The 17824-nt window shown below is 36.0% G+C and overlaps 1 protein-coding gene across 17 annotated transcripts in view; it reads left to right on the top strand.

The window, feature by feature from the left end:
- SIPA1L1 (signal induced proliferation associated 1 like 1) overlaps positions 1–17824 on the top strand; it is a 372348-nt gene that overhangs the window by 260246 nt on the left and 94278 nt on the right. For all 17 annotated transcript variants that reach the window (XM_081290424.1, XM_081290426.1, XM_081290425.1 and 14 more), the window contains one exon: positions 15335–15509. In XM_081290424.1, coding sequence (XP_081146550.1) covers positions 15335–15509 — 175 coding nt within the window. The remainder of the gene's footprint in view (positions 1–15334; positions 15510–17824) is intronic.

The following is a 17824-nucleotide window of genomic DNA, read 5'->3' on the forward strand; positions in this document are numbered from 1 at the left end:
TTACACAACACATTGTTAGATAAAATTATTAGCATGTATAGACTGTTTCATTAATATTATGCCAAAGATAAAAATAGGTTAGGATATATCTATAAGTGTATATAAATAATTTTGAAACTATGTATCAAATACTTTTAAAAAACTTTCCTACCCAGTATCCAAATGTTATTTTTGTTAGTAATTTCCAATATGGATACAATTTTAAACTAGCATTTTTTTCCTATCAATAATTGATTTTTTTTCCCAGTCTCTGTCATTCTTTCTGGAGGACAATATAGAGACTTATCTTCAGGAAGTAGTTAAGAGAGTTATGTTTATGAAAAACAAATAAAAATGAGTGCTTTTCAATATGAATATTGATGGTTTAAAACAAATGGCCAAAGTCTTCCATCAGTGGCAGAGTAGCTTAATGAAGACCAACTACCCACTGAGAATGACAAGAAAGACTGGACGAAATATTTTCTTAAACTAAGTTGAGACTTTGGCCTCTGGAATAATGAAATGTATTTTCCCCCTGTTCTTCCTACTAAATACAGCCAATAATGCTGGATATTAGATATAAATAAAACATGAAAAGAGTTTGAAAGGTAGATAGGAGAAGGCAGACTGGCTAAGGACCTTGGGATTTGGGGAATGGCACAGTGGTAAGATCTCTGGGTTTTCTGTTTTGCTTATATATCCCAGTTTGTGAGCTGAAAGAAGCCAGCAGCCTAGAAATCCCAATAAATACAGGCAAAAGAAGCCCCTTCACCCCCAAAGCCTATTCCCTTTAGTCAAAGAACAACAACAACAACAAAAAATCCAAAGCCATAGAAAGGCAGAAAACTGTAAACAATCTCTCTACTCCTACTAAATACCACAAAAACAAGGAAGGGCTACAGCCTTCTCCCTTCTCTAAACTCTCCTGAGGCACTGCTAGAGAAGCCTAAGTGGGGAGCTGGAATTTGCCTCTCTGTGGAGTGGTAACGAGGAGCACCTGCTCCCCCATGATGGTGCCAGAGGAGGCCTAGTGGGGAGTCAGGACTTCGAGCACACCCAGCAAGTATGAGATCTATTCAAGTCCTCACTGCAGTGGCAGAGAAAACCACACAGAGTAGTAAGGCTCACCCCTGCACTTCCAGAAGGGTGGTTTCAGTGGAGAACTCATAGGGAGCTGGAACTTCCACTCCTGCCCTTTCCCTCTCATGCCAGTGGGACTGACTTTTAACCTCACCTAGTTATATCCTTTTCTCCCTACCAGAGTGGTAATAAAGGAGTCCTGCTAACAAAAGAGATTTAAATAAGATCCTAATCTCATAACATCTTATCCAATATATAGAGATTTGAATTGAAAATCACTAGTTGTATCAATGAAGAAAACATGAATTGGAAAGAGTTAATACATGCCAACACCAAGACAACACAGATGTTAGAATTATCTAACAGTGCTTTTTATAGCCATCATTAAAATGCTTAAAAAGCAATTAAAAGCATGATTTTAAAAAATTTAAAAAAAAATCTTAGCAAAGAAATAGAAGATATTAAGCCAGGCATGGTGGTGCATGCCTGTAATCCCAGTGGCTCAAATGACCATTGATAGGGAAACTATGCTACCGCAATCAATAGAATACTATGCAAAAGTAAAAATAACAGGAAACCTTTCTATATACTGGCATGGAAAGATCTCCCAGATACTTTTACTAAGTAAGACAGGAAGATTACAAGTTTAAAGACAGTGTCAGCAATTTAGCAAGGCCCTAAGCAAGTTAGTGAAACCCTGCATCAAAATAAAACATTAAAAAAAGGAGAAGGTGCTGGGAATGTGGCTCGGTGGTTAAGTGCCCCTGAGTTTAATCCTAGTACCAAAAAAGAAAAGAGAAGAAATAGAAGATATCAGTAAGAAACAAACGGAAATGCTAGAACTGAAAATTACAGCAACGAAAATAAAAAGCTCAATAGGTACAGCAAGATGGGATAGATAAAGAGTCTGTGAACTTAAATACGGAGCAGTAGAAACCATCCAGTTTGAATAACAAAGAGTTAGATGTAAAATAAAAATGGAGCCTCAGGATTTGTGCTACTGCAATATAATATTTAATAATTGTATTGTTGGAGCTTGGAAGACAATGAGAAAGAAGGCGGCAGGCTTTGAAAGAGTATTCAAAGAAGTAACAGCTAAAATCCTCCCCAATTTGGTATAAAACCTAAATCTTTAGATTTAAGAAGCTAAACAAGATAAATTCAAAGAAGTCCACAGCAAAATATATCATGGTTGGTTAATTTGACACACATTTGTTGAGAACATGTTATGTGCTAGGTACTGGATTTATAAAGATGAACAAAGTATTGCCTCTGCTCTTTAGAAACTCGATGTTTAATCTGGGAAAAATAAATGAGCAACAATCTGAGAATATGTAAAATTTACTAAGGACACATAGAAATATAATTAATATTGCAGGGAGGTTGAATAATCTAAACACAATTAGGAAAAAAACTCTAGTGTTGTTCTGCAGCACAGTGATTGTAGTTTATAATAATATATTACATCTTTTATGAAGTTCTAGAAGAGGAGTGTGAAGGCTCCAAACATAAGGAAATGTTAAGTAGATGGAGACACTAGTTACCCTGACTTGATTGGTGCACACTGTGCGCATGTGTTGAACTGTCACACTGTATCCAATTAATATGTACAATTAACTCATACTCATTAACATAGAAACTAGAAACTTCCAATTAAAAAAAAATAAAACCAAAATATATCATGGTCAAATTTCAGAACACTAAAGACAAAGTCTTGAAAGAAGCAAAATAGAAATGACACCTTATTATAGGGGAAGAACAATTTTGAATAAGAGATTTTTTTTATCAGAAACTACAGAGGACAGAAGGAAATGGTATGGCATTTCTTAAATGCTGAAAGAAAAGAACTGTCAACCAAGAATTTTATGTTCAGCGAAAATATCCCTCAGGAATAAAGAGCAAATCAAGATGTTGTCAGTGAAGGAAAACAAGAGAATTTGTAACCAGCAGACCTACCCTAAAAATACAGATAGATGAAGAGATTTTAAAGTTTTAGATAGGAGGAAAAAATAATAGAGTAAATATATGCATTATTACTTTTGCTATTGAGTTCCCTGCATTATTTTGGCATTTGAAGCAAAAGCTATACCAATGTTGAAGGTATGTATCAATGTGCATACAGAAATTCAGACAATTATTTTATATGTTGTAAGAGACAAAAAGCCTAAAAGGAGGTAAAGTTTGTATATTTGGTAAAATTGATACCTATAAACACTATTGGTAAATCAAAATAGAATTCTAAAACATAGTCAATCTTCAAAGACAGGATAAAGAAAATAAACAACAAATAAAATGGCAGACTTAATTAAGTTCTAACACATCAATTATTTCTTTAAATGTAAATGTTCTAAATATACCAATTAAAGGAAAGATTTACAGAATGAATTTAAAGTGAAACATTATCCAGTTATGTGAACTTTAGGCTACTTGACTAAACTCAGTTGAAATATAAAAGATTGCATTTATATATTATACAAATGCTAATCGAAAGAAAGCCTTAATGGCTGTTAAATTAGATAAAATAGAATTCAGACCAAAGAAAATTACCAGGGACAGGAAAGAAAAATGTATCATAGTGAAAGGGCATTCTACCAAAAAAACATAGCAATCCTAGATGTTTGTGACCCAATAAAACAGCTGTAAAACATATGAGCTAAAAGCTGATAAAACTAAAAAGAGATCCATAATTACATTGGTTTTAACAATCTTCTTTGTACAACTAGATAGAAAATCAGCAAGGATATAGAACTACACAACACTATCAACTAGTAGGATCTAATCAACACAAAACATTCCTCACAATAGCAGAACATTCTTTTCAAGCAACATGGAGCATATGTCAAGGTAAACCAGATCCTGGGCTATAAAAGTCAGCAAATTTTTAAAAGGTGAAATCCTAAAAATAGATCATCTCCTTAACAAAGTAGATTCAAACTAGAAATAATAGAAATATAACAGAAATAGCTCCAGAAAAAGCCTTTGGGAATTTAAAATTTTATTAAATGAAAGGAACATGAGAACATATCAAAATTTACAAGATGCATCTAAATTGGCTGAGAATTGAAATTTATAATACTGTATGCTGCTTAAGGAAAGATGAAAAGTCTTGTGACCAATGCAGTGGAGCATTCCTGTAATCCTATGACTCAGGAGACTGAGGCAGGAGGATCACAAGTTCACAGCCAGCCTCGGCAACTTAGCAAGACCCTGGCTTAAAATAAAAAGGAAAAGGTCTGGGGTTGTACTCAAGTGATAGAGCACTTGCCTAGCATGCATGAAGTTCTGCGTGCAATCCATAGGACTATCAAAAACACTAAGTAATAATAACAAATGAATAAATAAATAAACTGTTTCAAATGAGTAATCCAAGATCATACCTCGTATAACTGAAAAAGAGAGAGCATGCAAAATAAGTGCAAAGAAGACAGAGGAAGTTATAAAGATAGAAGTCAATCAATTGATAACAGAATGATGGTATAAAAAGCTAGCTCTTTAAAAAAATCAATAAAGTTGAAAATACTCTAGGAAGACTAACAAAAGAAAAATCTGGAGCTAAAACAACTCTTGCCATAATCAAGAATGAAATGGAATGTCTCTACCAGTGCGGTGAACATCTACAGTGTAATACAGTGGTACTATGTACCTATGTAATTTTGATAACTCAGGTGAAATGGAAACAACTCCTTTAAAACACTACCACAACTCATCCCTATAATTTTTGAGAAAATTAAATCAATAATTTTAGAACTCCAGAAGTAATCTACAAAGCCAGATGGTTTCTCTGGAAAATTCTACCTAATATTTAAAGAAAGATCATCACCAGTTCTACAGTTTCTTCTAGAAAGTAGATGATGGATACTTCTCAGTTCATTTTATGAAGCCCTGATACCAAAGTTAGAAAAAGTAAGAAAGAAGAAAACTATAGGCCCTGTTCCTCATTAATGTACACTCAAAGTTCCTGGATATTAGCAAATGTAACTCAGTAATTTACATATATAAATTATAGACCCAAACCTAGTTGGGTTTATTCCAAAGATGCAAGGCGGGCTCAGCATTCACAAGTAGGTGAGATTCATTATGACTCACAGTACAAGTATGTAGACTCGCCTTACTAACAGCCTAGAAAAATCACACATTTAACAAATTCAAAGCTATTCATGATTTTTAAGAAAGATTAGAATAGAAAGGAACTTTCTCTTGATAAAGAACATCTACAAAAAATCTACACTTATATCATACAATGGTAAGACTGAATGTTAACGAGGGAAGAATGTGTTCTGTCCCCACTCTTATTCAGCATAGTACTGGAAGTTCTCATCACTGTATTTGGGAAAGAAAAGGAACTAATAGACATGTAGATATAGGAAAGGAAAAAATGAAACCATCCCTATTTAAGATCCCTAAGAATCTGTGTAAAAGTGTGTTCAGCTAGCATGTATGATATAATAGCACCTTACAAAAAGCTAATTATTTTTCTTTCATAAATATGTGAAAACTGATAAAATACAGTATTATTTACAATCCCTTTTTTTTTAAAGGAACAATACTTAGGCATATATCTAAACATGTATAGGACTTACTCAAAAAGTTGTGAAAGACTGATGAAATCAAAGAGGACATTAATAAACAAATAGATACACTATATTCATTTTTCTTTTCACACAAATTTTAGAATATTCTTTTCTGTAATGTAACATGGACACTATTATTCTAAAACTTGTATGAAAAGGCAGAGAAACTAAAACAATTTTAAGAAATAAGAGAAATTGTTCTACCTTGTTTGACGACATAGCTAGAGTAATCACTGTTATTGTTGAAGGATAATAAACACATGGGTCTGTGGAAAAGAATAGAAAACCAGAAATAGCCCCACACAGACAAAGCCAGCTGATTTTTGGCAATGGTACCAAAGCAGAGAAGGAAGGATAGGCTTTTCAGATAGCACTGGGACAACTGAACATTCATAAAATAATAATAACCCTTGACTTTAATGTGCCATACCTTATACAGAAATTAATTCAGATGGATCATAGATGGAGTGTGAAACTAAAACATTTCTGATAAAATCTTCAGAGAAATCTTTGGAACCTTGGGCTTAGTGAAGAATTTACAGACATGACACCAAAAGCCTGATTCCAAAAATAAAGAATTGAGAAGTTGGAGTTCTTCAAAATTAAAAATATCCTACAGTTCTTTTTCCCTTTGGTGTTTGCTGATAAGCAAGAGTCATGGGGTAAAGTCCAGCATAAATACCAGGTAAAACATTAGGAGGCAGAGGAGAGATTTTAGTGGCCTCAGAGTCTGCAGATGTATATATGGAATTCAAGACTCACCAGAGAATTCAAATCTTCACAATAATCAAACCAATTCCAGAACTGGAAATATAAGTAACCAAAAGTTAAACCATCTGAAAGAAGAATGAGTTCTACGTACTCATCTAAAACTAGATGAGTTTAAGAACACAGTAGACAGAATAAAGGAAAAATAGATGAAGATAAGTTTTCAGAAAAATTTTAACTACAGAATAAAGACAAGAAAGCACAGAAAATGTAGGAAAGTGAGTAAAAAGCATGTGAGTCACAGTAAAATACATATATGCAATTGGATTTCCAGGAGAGGAGACATAGGTGCAGTGTTTGGGAACAGAAGCAATGTTTGAAGAAATACTTGTAGAGAAATTCCTAAAACTAATAAAAGTCATGCCTTGAGACAGAACCAAGGAGCTCTGTCTACACTGACCAAGATAATAGAAGAAATACAGAGGTAGGCCTATTGTAATAAAGACTGCTGAAAACAAAAGAAAAAGAGAAAAATCTTCAAAATAGCCAGATGCAAAAATGCCTTCACAATAGGAGACAATTGGCTGTTAAAATTAACCATTTGCTGGGCTAAGTAGCATAAAGAAAAGACGGAAGCCAGAAGACATTTGTAGAGTGCTGAAAGAGTATAACTCCCAATAAAATATTCTTCAAAAATGTAGACAACTGGGCTGGGGTTGTGGCTCAGTGGTAGAGCACTTGCCTAGCATGTGTGAGGAGCTGGGTTCGATCCTCAGCACCACATAAAAAAATAACGGTCCATTGACAACTAAAATACACACAGACACACACATACACACACACACACACAAATGTAGAAAACCAAATTATATTGTGTGCATGTACTAATATGTAACAACAAAGCCTACCATTATGTACAACTGAAATGCACCAATATAAAAAATGTGAAGCATAATAAAATGCAGGCAAAAGTAATTTATAGTGAAACAATTAGAACAAGATTCCCTGAGGCTGTTGGGTGATACAGGGATGAGTGGTGAAGGGGAGCTAGGAGCTGTTAGGGTCATGATGGGAATGTTAGGAATTTGATCGTGGTGGTAGTTTGTCAGAACTCATTAAATTGTATGTCTCACACATGCAGTTTACTGATCAGAAACTGTAAACCAATAAAGTTTATGTGTAAACAGAAGGAAGATGTATGCTTCTGGCCACAGTTAAGTAAGGGACCAGATTTATTCTCCCATCTGAAACAGCTTTAAAAACTAGACAAAACAATGAAACAGTGGTTTTTAATGACATCGGACATGAGGCAGCAAAGGACAGTGAGACCTGGAAGTTGGGCAACAATTGAGGCAAACTCTCAGATTTCTCCAGCTTTCTCTCTGAAGCATTTCAAAGCTGCAGCTTGGGAAGTACACCCAGCTGAAGGCCAAGGGCCTCCATGAGTTGAGACTAAAATGGGACTCCAGGGAGGCCAGAAGGCTACAGTTTGTAGAGCAGAGTATCAGGAAAACGAGAGCTGCACAGTCTCCCTCAACCAGACTGTAAAACCTCATCATTCACATGGCATTGGGTTGAGTCTCATAATGCTTTTGCCTCAATAGTGGGGCAGATTTCTCATTAAAATAAATCCTGCCCAAGTACAACCAAATAGAATTTAAAAGCAAGAACATAAAAGTATCAGACTATTTATAAACAATTCAACTATCTTCCAGAAAAAAAGCCAAAGAACACTTATAGAAAAGGAATTATGTCTGAAATGCTCCCCCACAAAATAGAATACAACAATATTCAACACCCAAAAGGATAATGTCTAACAATCCATTCATTGATTGACCAAAAATTATAAGCAAGAAAATATGATCCATAGTAAGGGAGAATCAAATCAAAACCCACCACAAAAATGACACAGATTTCTTTTTGTATGTTAGGAAGCTGAAAGAAAGATCGAATACATTTAAGTAGAGCTCTGGAACACATTTTAAAAAGTTCCAGATCCAAATTGTAGATGTGAAAGTACAGAGTCAGAGGAAAAAAAAAATGTCCTGTTAAGGATTAACAACAATTAGACAATGCAAGAGAACAGATTAGTGAACTGAAAGACATAGCAGTAGAAATAATTCCAAATTAAATAAGCAAGTTTAAAGAAGAGCAACCCAAAAAAACCACATGAATGTGGTGAGAACCTTACCTGGCATAACAATACATACGAGTCAGTCCCCAGAGGAGGTAGAAAGCACCCAAAAACGAGGAAAGAATGGCTCTAGATTTTTCATAGATGTAAATTGTAACTCACATATTCAAGAACAAGAAACAGAAAACTGCACCAAGATGCATTGCGTGTGTGTGTGTATGTGTGTGTGTGTGTGTGAGAGAGAGAGAGAGAGAGAGAGAGAGATAGAGAGATACTGGGGATTGAACCTAGGTCTTGTGTTGCTAGGCAAACATTGTACTCCAGAGATACATTGCCAGCCATTTTCATTTTATTTTGAGACTGGTTCTTGCTAAATTGCTGAGGCTGGCCTCAAACTTGTGACTCTCCTGCGTTCACCTTCTGAGAAGCTAGAATACAGGCATGTACCACAGTACCCAAGTGAGAGTAAATCTTTACTGCAGCCAAAGGGGAAAATTTTGGCAGACTCTGCAAAAAACATATTGGATAATCAATAAACGTGGGTAAAGGCACCTAATTTCCTGTCATTAGAGAATGGCAAAATGAAGTACAATGATAATAGTGCTCAAACTTTTTTTTTAACCATTTTTTCTTGCCCTCAAACTTTTTTAGTCTCAGAATATTTTTACCCCCTTAAAAGTTGTATCAAGGACACCCAGGAACTTTTGCTTATGTTACTTTTCAGTTTGTATTAATTTACTTCATTAAAATTTATGTAGAAATTTTAAATATTGAGTTAATTCTTTTAAAAATAGCAATAATAAGCAATTATGTTAATATAAATAACATTTTTGTGAAAGAAGTCTTTAAAAAGTCAGTGAAAGACTTTTTTGAACATTTTTCAAATCCCTTTAAGGTCTGCTTTAATAGAATGCAGTTGGAGTCACATCTGTTTCTGCTGTCTCTCTGTTGCAATCTGTTGTTTTGGTTGGAGTGGACAAAGAAAGTCTGGCCTCACACAGTGCATGCGCTTTGAAAAGGAAGGAGTAGCCAATGGTGCACACCTGTAATCCCAGCTATTTGGAGGAAGCCTAGGCACAGTGGATTATAAATTCAAAGCCAGCTTGGGCAATTTATCAAGACCTCCTCCTCAAATTTTTACAAAAATTTTTACAAATGTAGCTTAGCCATAGAGCATTCCTAGGTTCAATCCCCAGTACCAGAGGGGAAAAGAATTTTATGACTTCTTAGGTAATTGTGGATATTTTTCTTTGATACAGTATCAAACTCAACAAATGGTAGCTTCTTAAAGATTAATCTGAATTGACCTGAAACCCTAAGTATACTTAAATTAAAAATTCATTGACTTTCGTATACTTTAGATGAATCTTTTATCCATATATGATAACTCCATGTGTCAGTCATTTGGAAAATATTGATTCTCTTATGCAGATTTTCTAAGTGTTGACTTAGTTTATTATAACAAAAAAAAAAACATTGTTAACATTAACATTGGTCCTATTTAAAAAAATCTTTGAAGTTGGTATGCTCTCAAACTCATAGGTATAAGTTTTTCAGAATCAAAAATTTTGTTGTAAAGTTTGAATTATGTAATCAGCAAGATATCATTAGTTGTTTTCCTTAAAATAACAAGCTCCCTTTTTTTTTATTTTCAAGAAAATACTTCTAGATATACAGTCTAAGTAACCACAGTTTGTCAATTGGTTGTTCTTTCAAATAAAAGGTGTTTTACTTAGTTTTTATTGTTGCTGTAACAGATTTAGTGTTCTAGGGGTGATTCTGAATCCTTATGTTTGCAGCTTCTAGAGACTGCACACAGTTCTCTGCCTTCCCCTTCCAGATCTAACAGTGTTATATTCCTCCTACTCTGCCACCATTGTTACATCTCTTGCTGACAATCATCCATCATCTTGTGCCTCCCTGTCCTACTTTTGTCCTACTTTTCAGGACATTTTTGCTATCAAGCCCACTTGAGTAATCCAGGTTACAGTCCCTATCTGCTGATAAGCAATCTTAATTATATCCATAAACGTAGTTCTCCTCTGCCATACTACAAGTACATATTCACAGAATCCAGAGATTAGGATGTAGATACTTTGAGGAAAGGGGGAATCATTCTGTTTCCCACAGTCTTCTGTAATTAAAGCAAGTAGTTCACCTTGCAGATCATTCAACCAAGTGCTTCTCCTTGGGGTATCTGTCATACTTAAATAGGCAACAAATGCTTCATGCATCTTCCTCATATCAAAGACAGTTTTGACATCCTGGGTCTCCCCCCAAAGAGTCTCAGGGACCCTCAAGAGTTCATGGTCTACGCTTTGAGAAATGTTGCACAATGAAAGACCTGCAGGATGTCACACCTCATAATTTTCTAGATTAATATTAAAGGTTTTGTAAAAAACAGGGTTGTCCTTGTGGTGTGTGTCACATCAATGTCCTTCCTGTGATTGTAACACTGGGGAAGATGGGGTGAAAAATGCAAGACTTCTTGAGAGGTGTCTGAGAGCCTCAATCTGTTTCTACTTGTAAAGATTCAAAGTATTCTTACTGCTAAGAGCTTTGACTTTTGCAGCCATCTTTCCAGGAACCTAGGACTATGTAAGTCAGATTGTGGTATGGGTGGGCTATCCCTTAACCAGAATGTTTGGGTCCAGTGTGTTTCTGATTTTAGTTTTTTAGGTTTTGGAATTTGTACAGATACTTTACTGCTTAAGCATCCCTGATCTGAAAATTCAAAAGCTGAAATGTTTTGAGTGTTACAACAAGCCCCAAACATTTCAGATGTTGGAGTATTTCAGATTTTGAATTTTTTGGTTAGGGATGTTCAACCTATCTCTGTTGGTTTGATTCTGTGTTGAAGTGCTTATTTCATGAGAGAGAGCCAGTTTAGTACTGTTACTTCCCATCAGTGTTGGTAGATGTTTACTTAGCGGAGATTCAAAATCTTTATCTCAAAGCCTTTGTCCTGTTTGACTGATGGTCATTCTTTTTTTCACAAACAGAAACATTTGTTTAGTGTCCAATCACTTCTATCAGTGTTCCATATGAGCAGTTTATCTGCAAGCATGGAATTATAACCACTTAATTAAATGACCTAGAAATTCTCCAAAACAAAACTGGATAAACCCAGCCTGTTCCCAGGAAGGTTCTGGTGTCATCGTTACTCTCTTGTAAGCATTACATTTAGGTATTGTGTATTCACATACATAAACTCACACGGACACATTTGTGTTTCTCAAAGAAAAAAGACCATTTTATATAACCTCATAGGCAAGCCTCAGTTCTCACTCCATTGTCATTTGCTCCTTTTCTTGGAATGTTTCTTGTTGTTTTCATGTAATTCCTCCTTCAGAATTTCTCATATTCTTGCAGGGAATATCCTTACTAACTAAGGATTCAAGAGCCTGAGTTCAGAGACTGCCACCTACATTCGATTTTATTGGAGTAGAAATCAAGGATACAGTCAGATTGTCACTTTAGGAGGATAGAGCAGGCGACATTTGGCACAGTTTCAAACTGGAGGAAATTTGACATTCTGGTGAATTTCTTAATCCCCTTAAAGGAACATTCCTTTCAAGCCAGCAAAACCAGTTTGTTCTTCTGTCTGTAGGAGCTCACCAGGGTATGAGAAATCAGTGAAAAGAAGGGCACATTGTCCTATTGCCCTTGAAGTCAGCTTGTCCAGTGCTTTGGGGGAGGTTTCCTTACTTATCTTCTTTCCACACTAAACTCATTTTTTAATAGATAAGTGAATCCTTTTGAATGTTTCACAGTGAAATCTTAGGCCTTTATCTAAAAGTTTAAAAAAGGCATCCACAAATGCAGTGTCAATATAATTTTTCCATTGAACAGAGTGACTTTATGTTGTTTGTAAAGGCAGATCTGGGAGGCCCAGCCACACAACATAGTACTCCCCCCCACCCCCGGACCCCATTGCTTTATTTCATGATGTTTTTTTTTCTGCAGGAAGAAAGTCAGGCACTGGTCAGTCCTAGGACCTGGCTGTGTTAAGGACTCCTTTGTAATAGACATACAGCTGCCAGGGATAGTTGTGCACGCCTGTAATTCCAGCAGCTCTGGAGGCTGAGGCAGGAGGATCATGAGTTCAAAGCCAGACTCAGCAACTAAAATGAGGCTCTAAGCAACGTAGTGATACTATATCTCCAACCATTAAAAAAGCACTGGGGATGTGGCTCAGGGCTCAGTGGTTAAGCTCCCTTGGGTTCAATCCCTCATACCAAAAAAAAAAAAAAAAAAAAAAAAAAGCCTATCACCCACTCTATTTGGCAATCCCTAAATGGGAACTCAAGTTATTTCAAAGTCAAGAAAGGTCCTAGGTTCAGAGTTGCCCTCCTAACATTAGCCACACTCATTTAACCACTGAGGAAGGGGTTAAATGTCAGTGCAGCAAGTTTAACCTTGATCTTTGTTTTTGCGTACCACTCTTAGAAAAAAAATGCTTGTGTTCCTGTTAATAATTTAAATGAAGTAGCAATAATACCAATTTGTATGTTCATTTAAAAATATTCAATATCAGTCTATCCAGCTATATGCAAGTTTCAAACTTGGAATATTACCTTCCACCCACAGGAGTAGGTAGAGTTAAGCAGAATCAGTTCTATGCAATTATAGAACTCCCAAAGAGCCCTCGTGCCTATGGGTCACGTGAAGGCTGTTGAGCTTCTTTGTCAGCAGTGCAGGGGTACTGAGGAAGGGGAGAAAGCAAGCAAAGGTTTATTCCCTAGACTGTCATGAACCATTTGGTTGAGAAAGTAAAAAATGATAGTTCAGTTCCATATTCTTTCAGTGTACAATGGCAGGGGCTGGGTCTGTTTCAGAATTCAGAAATTTTCAAATTTTAGAAGAATAACAAAAGGCATGCACCAATATATTAATATTCCTGGTAGGATCTGGGACAGTACCCCACAATCAAGTATATGAATATTTATATAATGGGAAATATGAATATTCATACAAAGAAGAATAAATTAAAAGTATTAATGTCAGCCCCCATATCAAATTTTGCTGCTAAGTGTGTTTGCTTAAATTTGGCTTTTACCTTTTGGTTTCAGAATTGCAAATAAGAGGCCGTAGACCAATTTGTGTACAGTGTTAGAAATGGGGCAGGAGAGGTCCAGTTAAGTCCTAGTGATATTTAATGAAACGATATCCATAAACTGTAGTTTCTAATCTTGTGTCCCTCCTTCCTGGGCTCTTTCCTTTCTCTTCCATTCTCTGACCTTTACTTTGCTTATCTATCAGATGCATAAGATCTGCATTGTGGACTGTTGTGAGGATAGGAAGATCATTATGTCTGATACTGTACATGGTGTTTGGCATATAGGAGGTATTCAATGAACACTAGTTTGTGAAAATTTCACCTTGCCAGGCAGAGTGCCAGGTAATCCCAGCTATGCAGAAGACTGAGGCAGGATTGCTTGAGTTCAGATGTTTGGGGCTAACCTGAGCAATACAGTAAAGCCCTGTCTCTTAAAAAAATGTTTTTTAAATTTCACCTCTTCCATTCTCCCTTTGCATTTATTAGATTAAAAATTTATTAAAGAAGTGGCTTCAGTGCCATTCTGGAAATACGATTAAGGGCTAAAAATTGTCCTGATGCCACTAGAGAATTAAAAGTCTAAATTTCTTTATTGCAGACTAATTTCTTGTTAAATGTCCAGTTTTCTCCTAAAATTTTGTTTGCAGATTGACTAAACTTTTTTTTTGATATGGATATTACTGGCAATTGAACCTAGGACCTCAAGCATGCTAGGCAAGTGAGCTATACCTCAGCCCTTTTTAAAAGTTTCTTTTGATGGACTGGGGATATAGCGTAGTTGGTAGAATGCTTGCCTTGCATTCACAAAGCCCTGGATTCAATCCCCAGTACCACCAAAAAAAAAAAAAAAATCCAAGTTTTTTTTTAAGACATGGTCAGGGTCTCACCAAGTTGCTAATGCTGGCCTCCAATTTGTGATTCTCCTGCTTTGGCCTCCCAAGTAGCTGGGATTACAGGTATGTGGCACCATGCCCAACATAACTAGACTTTTCATTGATGAATAATTATTTTGATTAGTGTTACATCATATTTAAATCCATCAAGTGCTTCATTTTAATTGTATTTGAATTAGGAATGTTTGCCAACAGTTGATTTGCATTATGAAGCCCCTTTTTAAGTTTTGCTCCAGATACTCAACTTTTAGAAAAATATTTGGAAAAGAAGTTTCCCTAAGTACATTGTTGGCAATGGTAGTGTTAAGACAGTTATAACCAAGGTTTATAATTTAATATATTGGACAAGTGGTCTTGAGTGACAAATCTTTAATTTTACAAAAACAAATAAAAACCAAGGGTATTAGTGGACTTTTAAGTGCAAAACAATGTATATATATTTTAAATACATATATATATATACATATATATATATATATATATAAGTGTTTTATTAAGTGGATCTCTGTTTTTAAATTCATAAAGGCTTCACTTTTTAAAAGGGAATAATCATTATAAAAGAATTGCCCTTTGTCGTCAAACCATTTTGTAAAGCCTCATTTTGTATTTTATAATCTGTGAAAAGAAATACTCTCAAATACCAACATCTGGTCTAATGATTTATAATCCTGAATGCAGGACATTTGAATTTGTTTTTCTGACCTCTTTCTCTTAATTCATGAGGATTATAGGTATTTGTTCCACTTCCACTATAGTTTTGGATCAGAAACAGAAGAATTAAAACAGAAGGATTTCAAGAGAAGAGAGATGTTGGCTATTTGCTGGGCTTATATCCCCAGGACTTTTAGCATTTAAGTGGGACACCACATACTTGCCTACATCCCTATGCATTGTGTTGCTGTCTCCACAGCTGAACTATCAGCAGAAAGTGGGCATCATGTACTGCAAAGCAGGACAGAGCACGGAAGAGGAGATGTACAACAATGAGGCAGCCGGCCCAGCCTTTGAGGAATTCCTTCAGCTGTTGGGAGAACGAGTTCGGCTAAAAGGATTTGAGAAGTACCGAGCACAGCTTGACACCAAAAGTAAGAAATACTTTTCACCTCCCATTATGCTTGTTTTCCCCCTACTGTGCTGATGTGCATCTGCCAAACTATCCATAAAACAACTTTGCCATCTATTGCAGAAAATTACTTGTGATGGGGGAGAGAAAGTTAGAGAGGTAGAATGTAGCACCAGAGCAATTGAAGAACATAACCAAAATAGTCAGGATTGAGGCTGGGATATAGCTCAGTTGGTAAAGTGCTTGCCTACCATGTACAAAGCCCTGGGTTCATTCTCTAGCATCACACATGTGCACACATGCGTGCGCGCGCGCACACGCACACACACACACACACACACAGAGCCAGGATTGGACTACAAGAAAATAATGTCATCAGAGGTATGGAGGGAATAAAGCAGCAGACACAGATCACACAGAATCACTCCAGGATAGCACTGCACAAGTTTTATTACATGTAGCTGAATATTGGGTGATTAAAAACCATAAGAGCTCACAGCCATCTGATTGCAAGCCCTAGAATTTTTTACTTCATTAATTTGTTTTCATAATTCTCATGCTTATCCATGTAGTCTTTGTTTACTCTACTTGCTTATTTTTGTATTCTTTGAATACCTAGATGGGTTTTTGTTGTTTATTATTATTGTCCATGGTCTATTTTAACTCAAAGGAAATAAGTTTTTTAGCTTTGGTATTAGTCTGGCTCATAAAGTGTGTTGATTAAAAGCACAATAATGAAGTGTCTGTTTAATTACAGTGCATGAACCCATAGTGTTGTCCACTCCCATTCCCCTAGTGTCAATAAAGTAGTTTAAGTTCTCAAATATCTATTTTGGTAAGGATATGTTGGCTTCTGCTGCATGTCTACATGGAGGCAGTTTAAATTTTATCTGTAAATTCATCCATAGACACCTGTGACCTGTTTTTCTTTGAGAAGGTCTTTGGATTAGCACTTCTGTATTACAGTCTATAGTAATCTCTCTTATTTTCTGTACAGGAAATTAAATAAGGAGTTGAGTCATGAAAACAGAAAAGCATTCATAAACTCCACTGCAGGAAGAATTTCCTGTTGCCATGGTTTTGCTGTTGCCAACTTGGAAACGACATGCAAGAGAGACTATTAAAACCCACAAATAGCCTAGCCTCTTAAATAATTTTAATGTTCTATACTGTGCTTTCAACTGCATAAAAAGTTAAATCTCTGTTAGCCTTTTTATCCAAAATATTCTGGTATTCACCCCGTTGTCTTAATTTGTTATGTTATATAAATCATCATCATCATAAAGAACTATTGAAAGGATCTGAGAAAAAAAATGTATGAGTATCCTGGTTTTACAAATGAGTAGTCAGATTGGGAGCTGATAAGAATGTGTTGAAAAGAATATATTATTTGTATACTTATACCTTCCCAGCCACCTCTTCATGATGAAGGTAATGTGAGAGATGTATGACTGAAATATAGTTAAGCAGTCTGGCTTCTGATAAGGCAATGCAATAAGTAAAATAGGCACTTTGTGCAAATTTTGCCCTAATATCCCAGTAGTTTTGAAGGCTAGAAAGAGATGAATCTCGACTGGCAAACTGCCTCTAACTCTACAGTTTTAGAATTATGTAAATGCACTCTGCCAGGAAGTGTTTCCTTTTCTCCCCTTTCAGAGTGTGTATTAGTGTACTTTTCTTCTTAGCAAAATACCTGAGGTTGGATAATTTGTAAGGATATGAGATTTATTTAGCTCACAGTTCTGGAGCTCACAGTTAGCATTGGGCCCGCTTCTGCCTGGCTCAGTGAGGGCCTCAATGGTGTGGTGAAAGCACATGTGGAAGAGGCCACATGTTAAGAAAGGAAGGCAGAGAGCTGGGAAGGGTCAGTCTTGCTCCTTTTATAACAACCCATTTTTATGGAAACTCACCCTGCAAGACCAGCGCTAATCCCTTCCAAGAATAATGCTCACAGTGAAGAAGTTACCCCTTTCCACTATGTCTTGCCTTTTTAAAGGTTCCACCGTTGCTTTTTTTAATACTAGATATTGAACCCAGGGGCACTTAACTACTGAGTCACATCCCTATCCCTTTTTGTTTTTTTACTTAGGGCCTCACTTAGTTGCTGAAGCTTTCCTCGAACTTGTGATCTTCCTGCCTCAGCTTCTAGAGCCAATAGGATTATAGGCATGCACCTCCATACCCAGCTTTACCACCTTTTAATACTACTACATTGGAGACTAAACCTGTAGCACATGAGCCCTTGGGGGGGGGGGGTCACATTTAAACCTATCCAAACCATAGTAGGGTATAGTTTCCCAAAACAAATGAAACTAAGGATGTATTTTTACTTGAAAG

Source organism: Spermophilus citellus (assembly GCF_964194105.1).
Source record: "Spermophilus citellus genome assembly, chromosome: 4".
In the NCBI taxonomy this organism is placed as follows: Eukaryota; Metazoa; Chordata; class Mammalia; order Rodentia; family Sciuridae; genus Spermophilus; species Spermophilus citellus.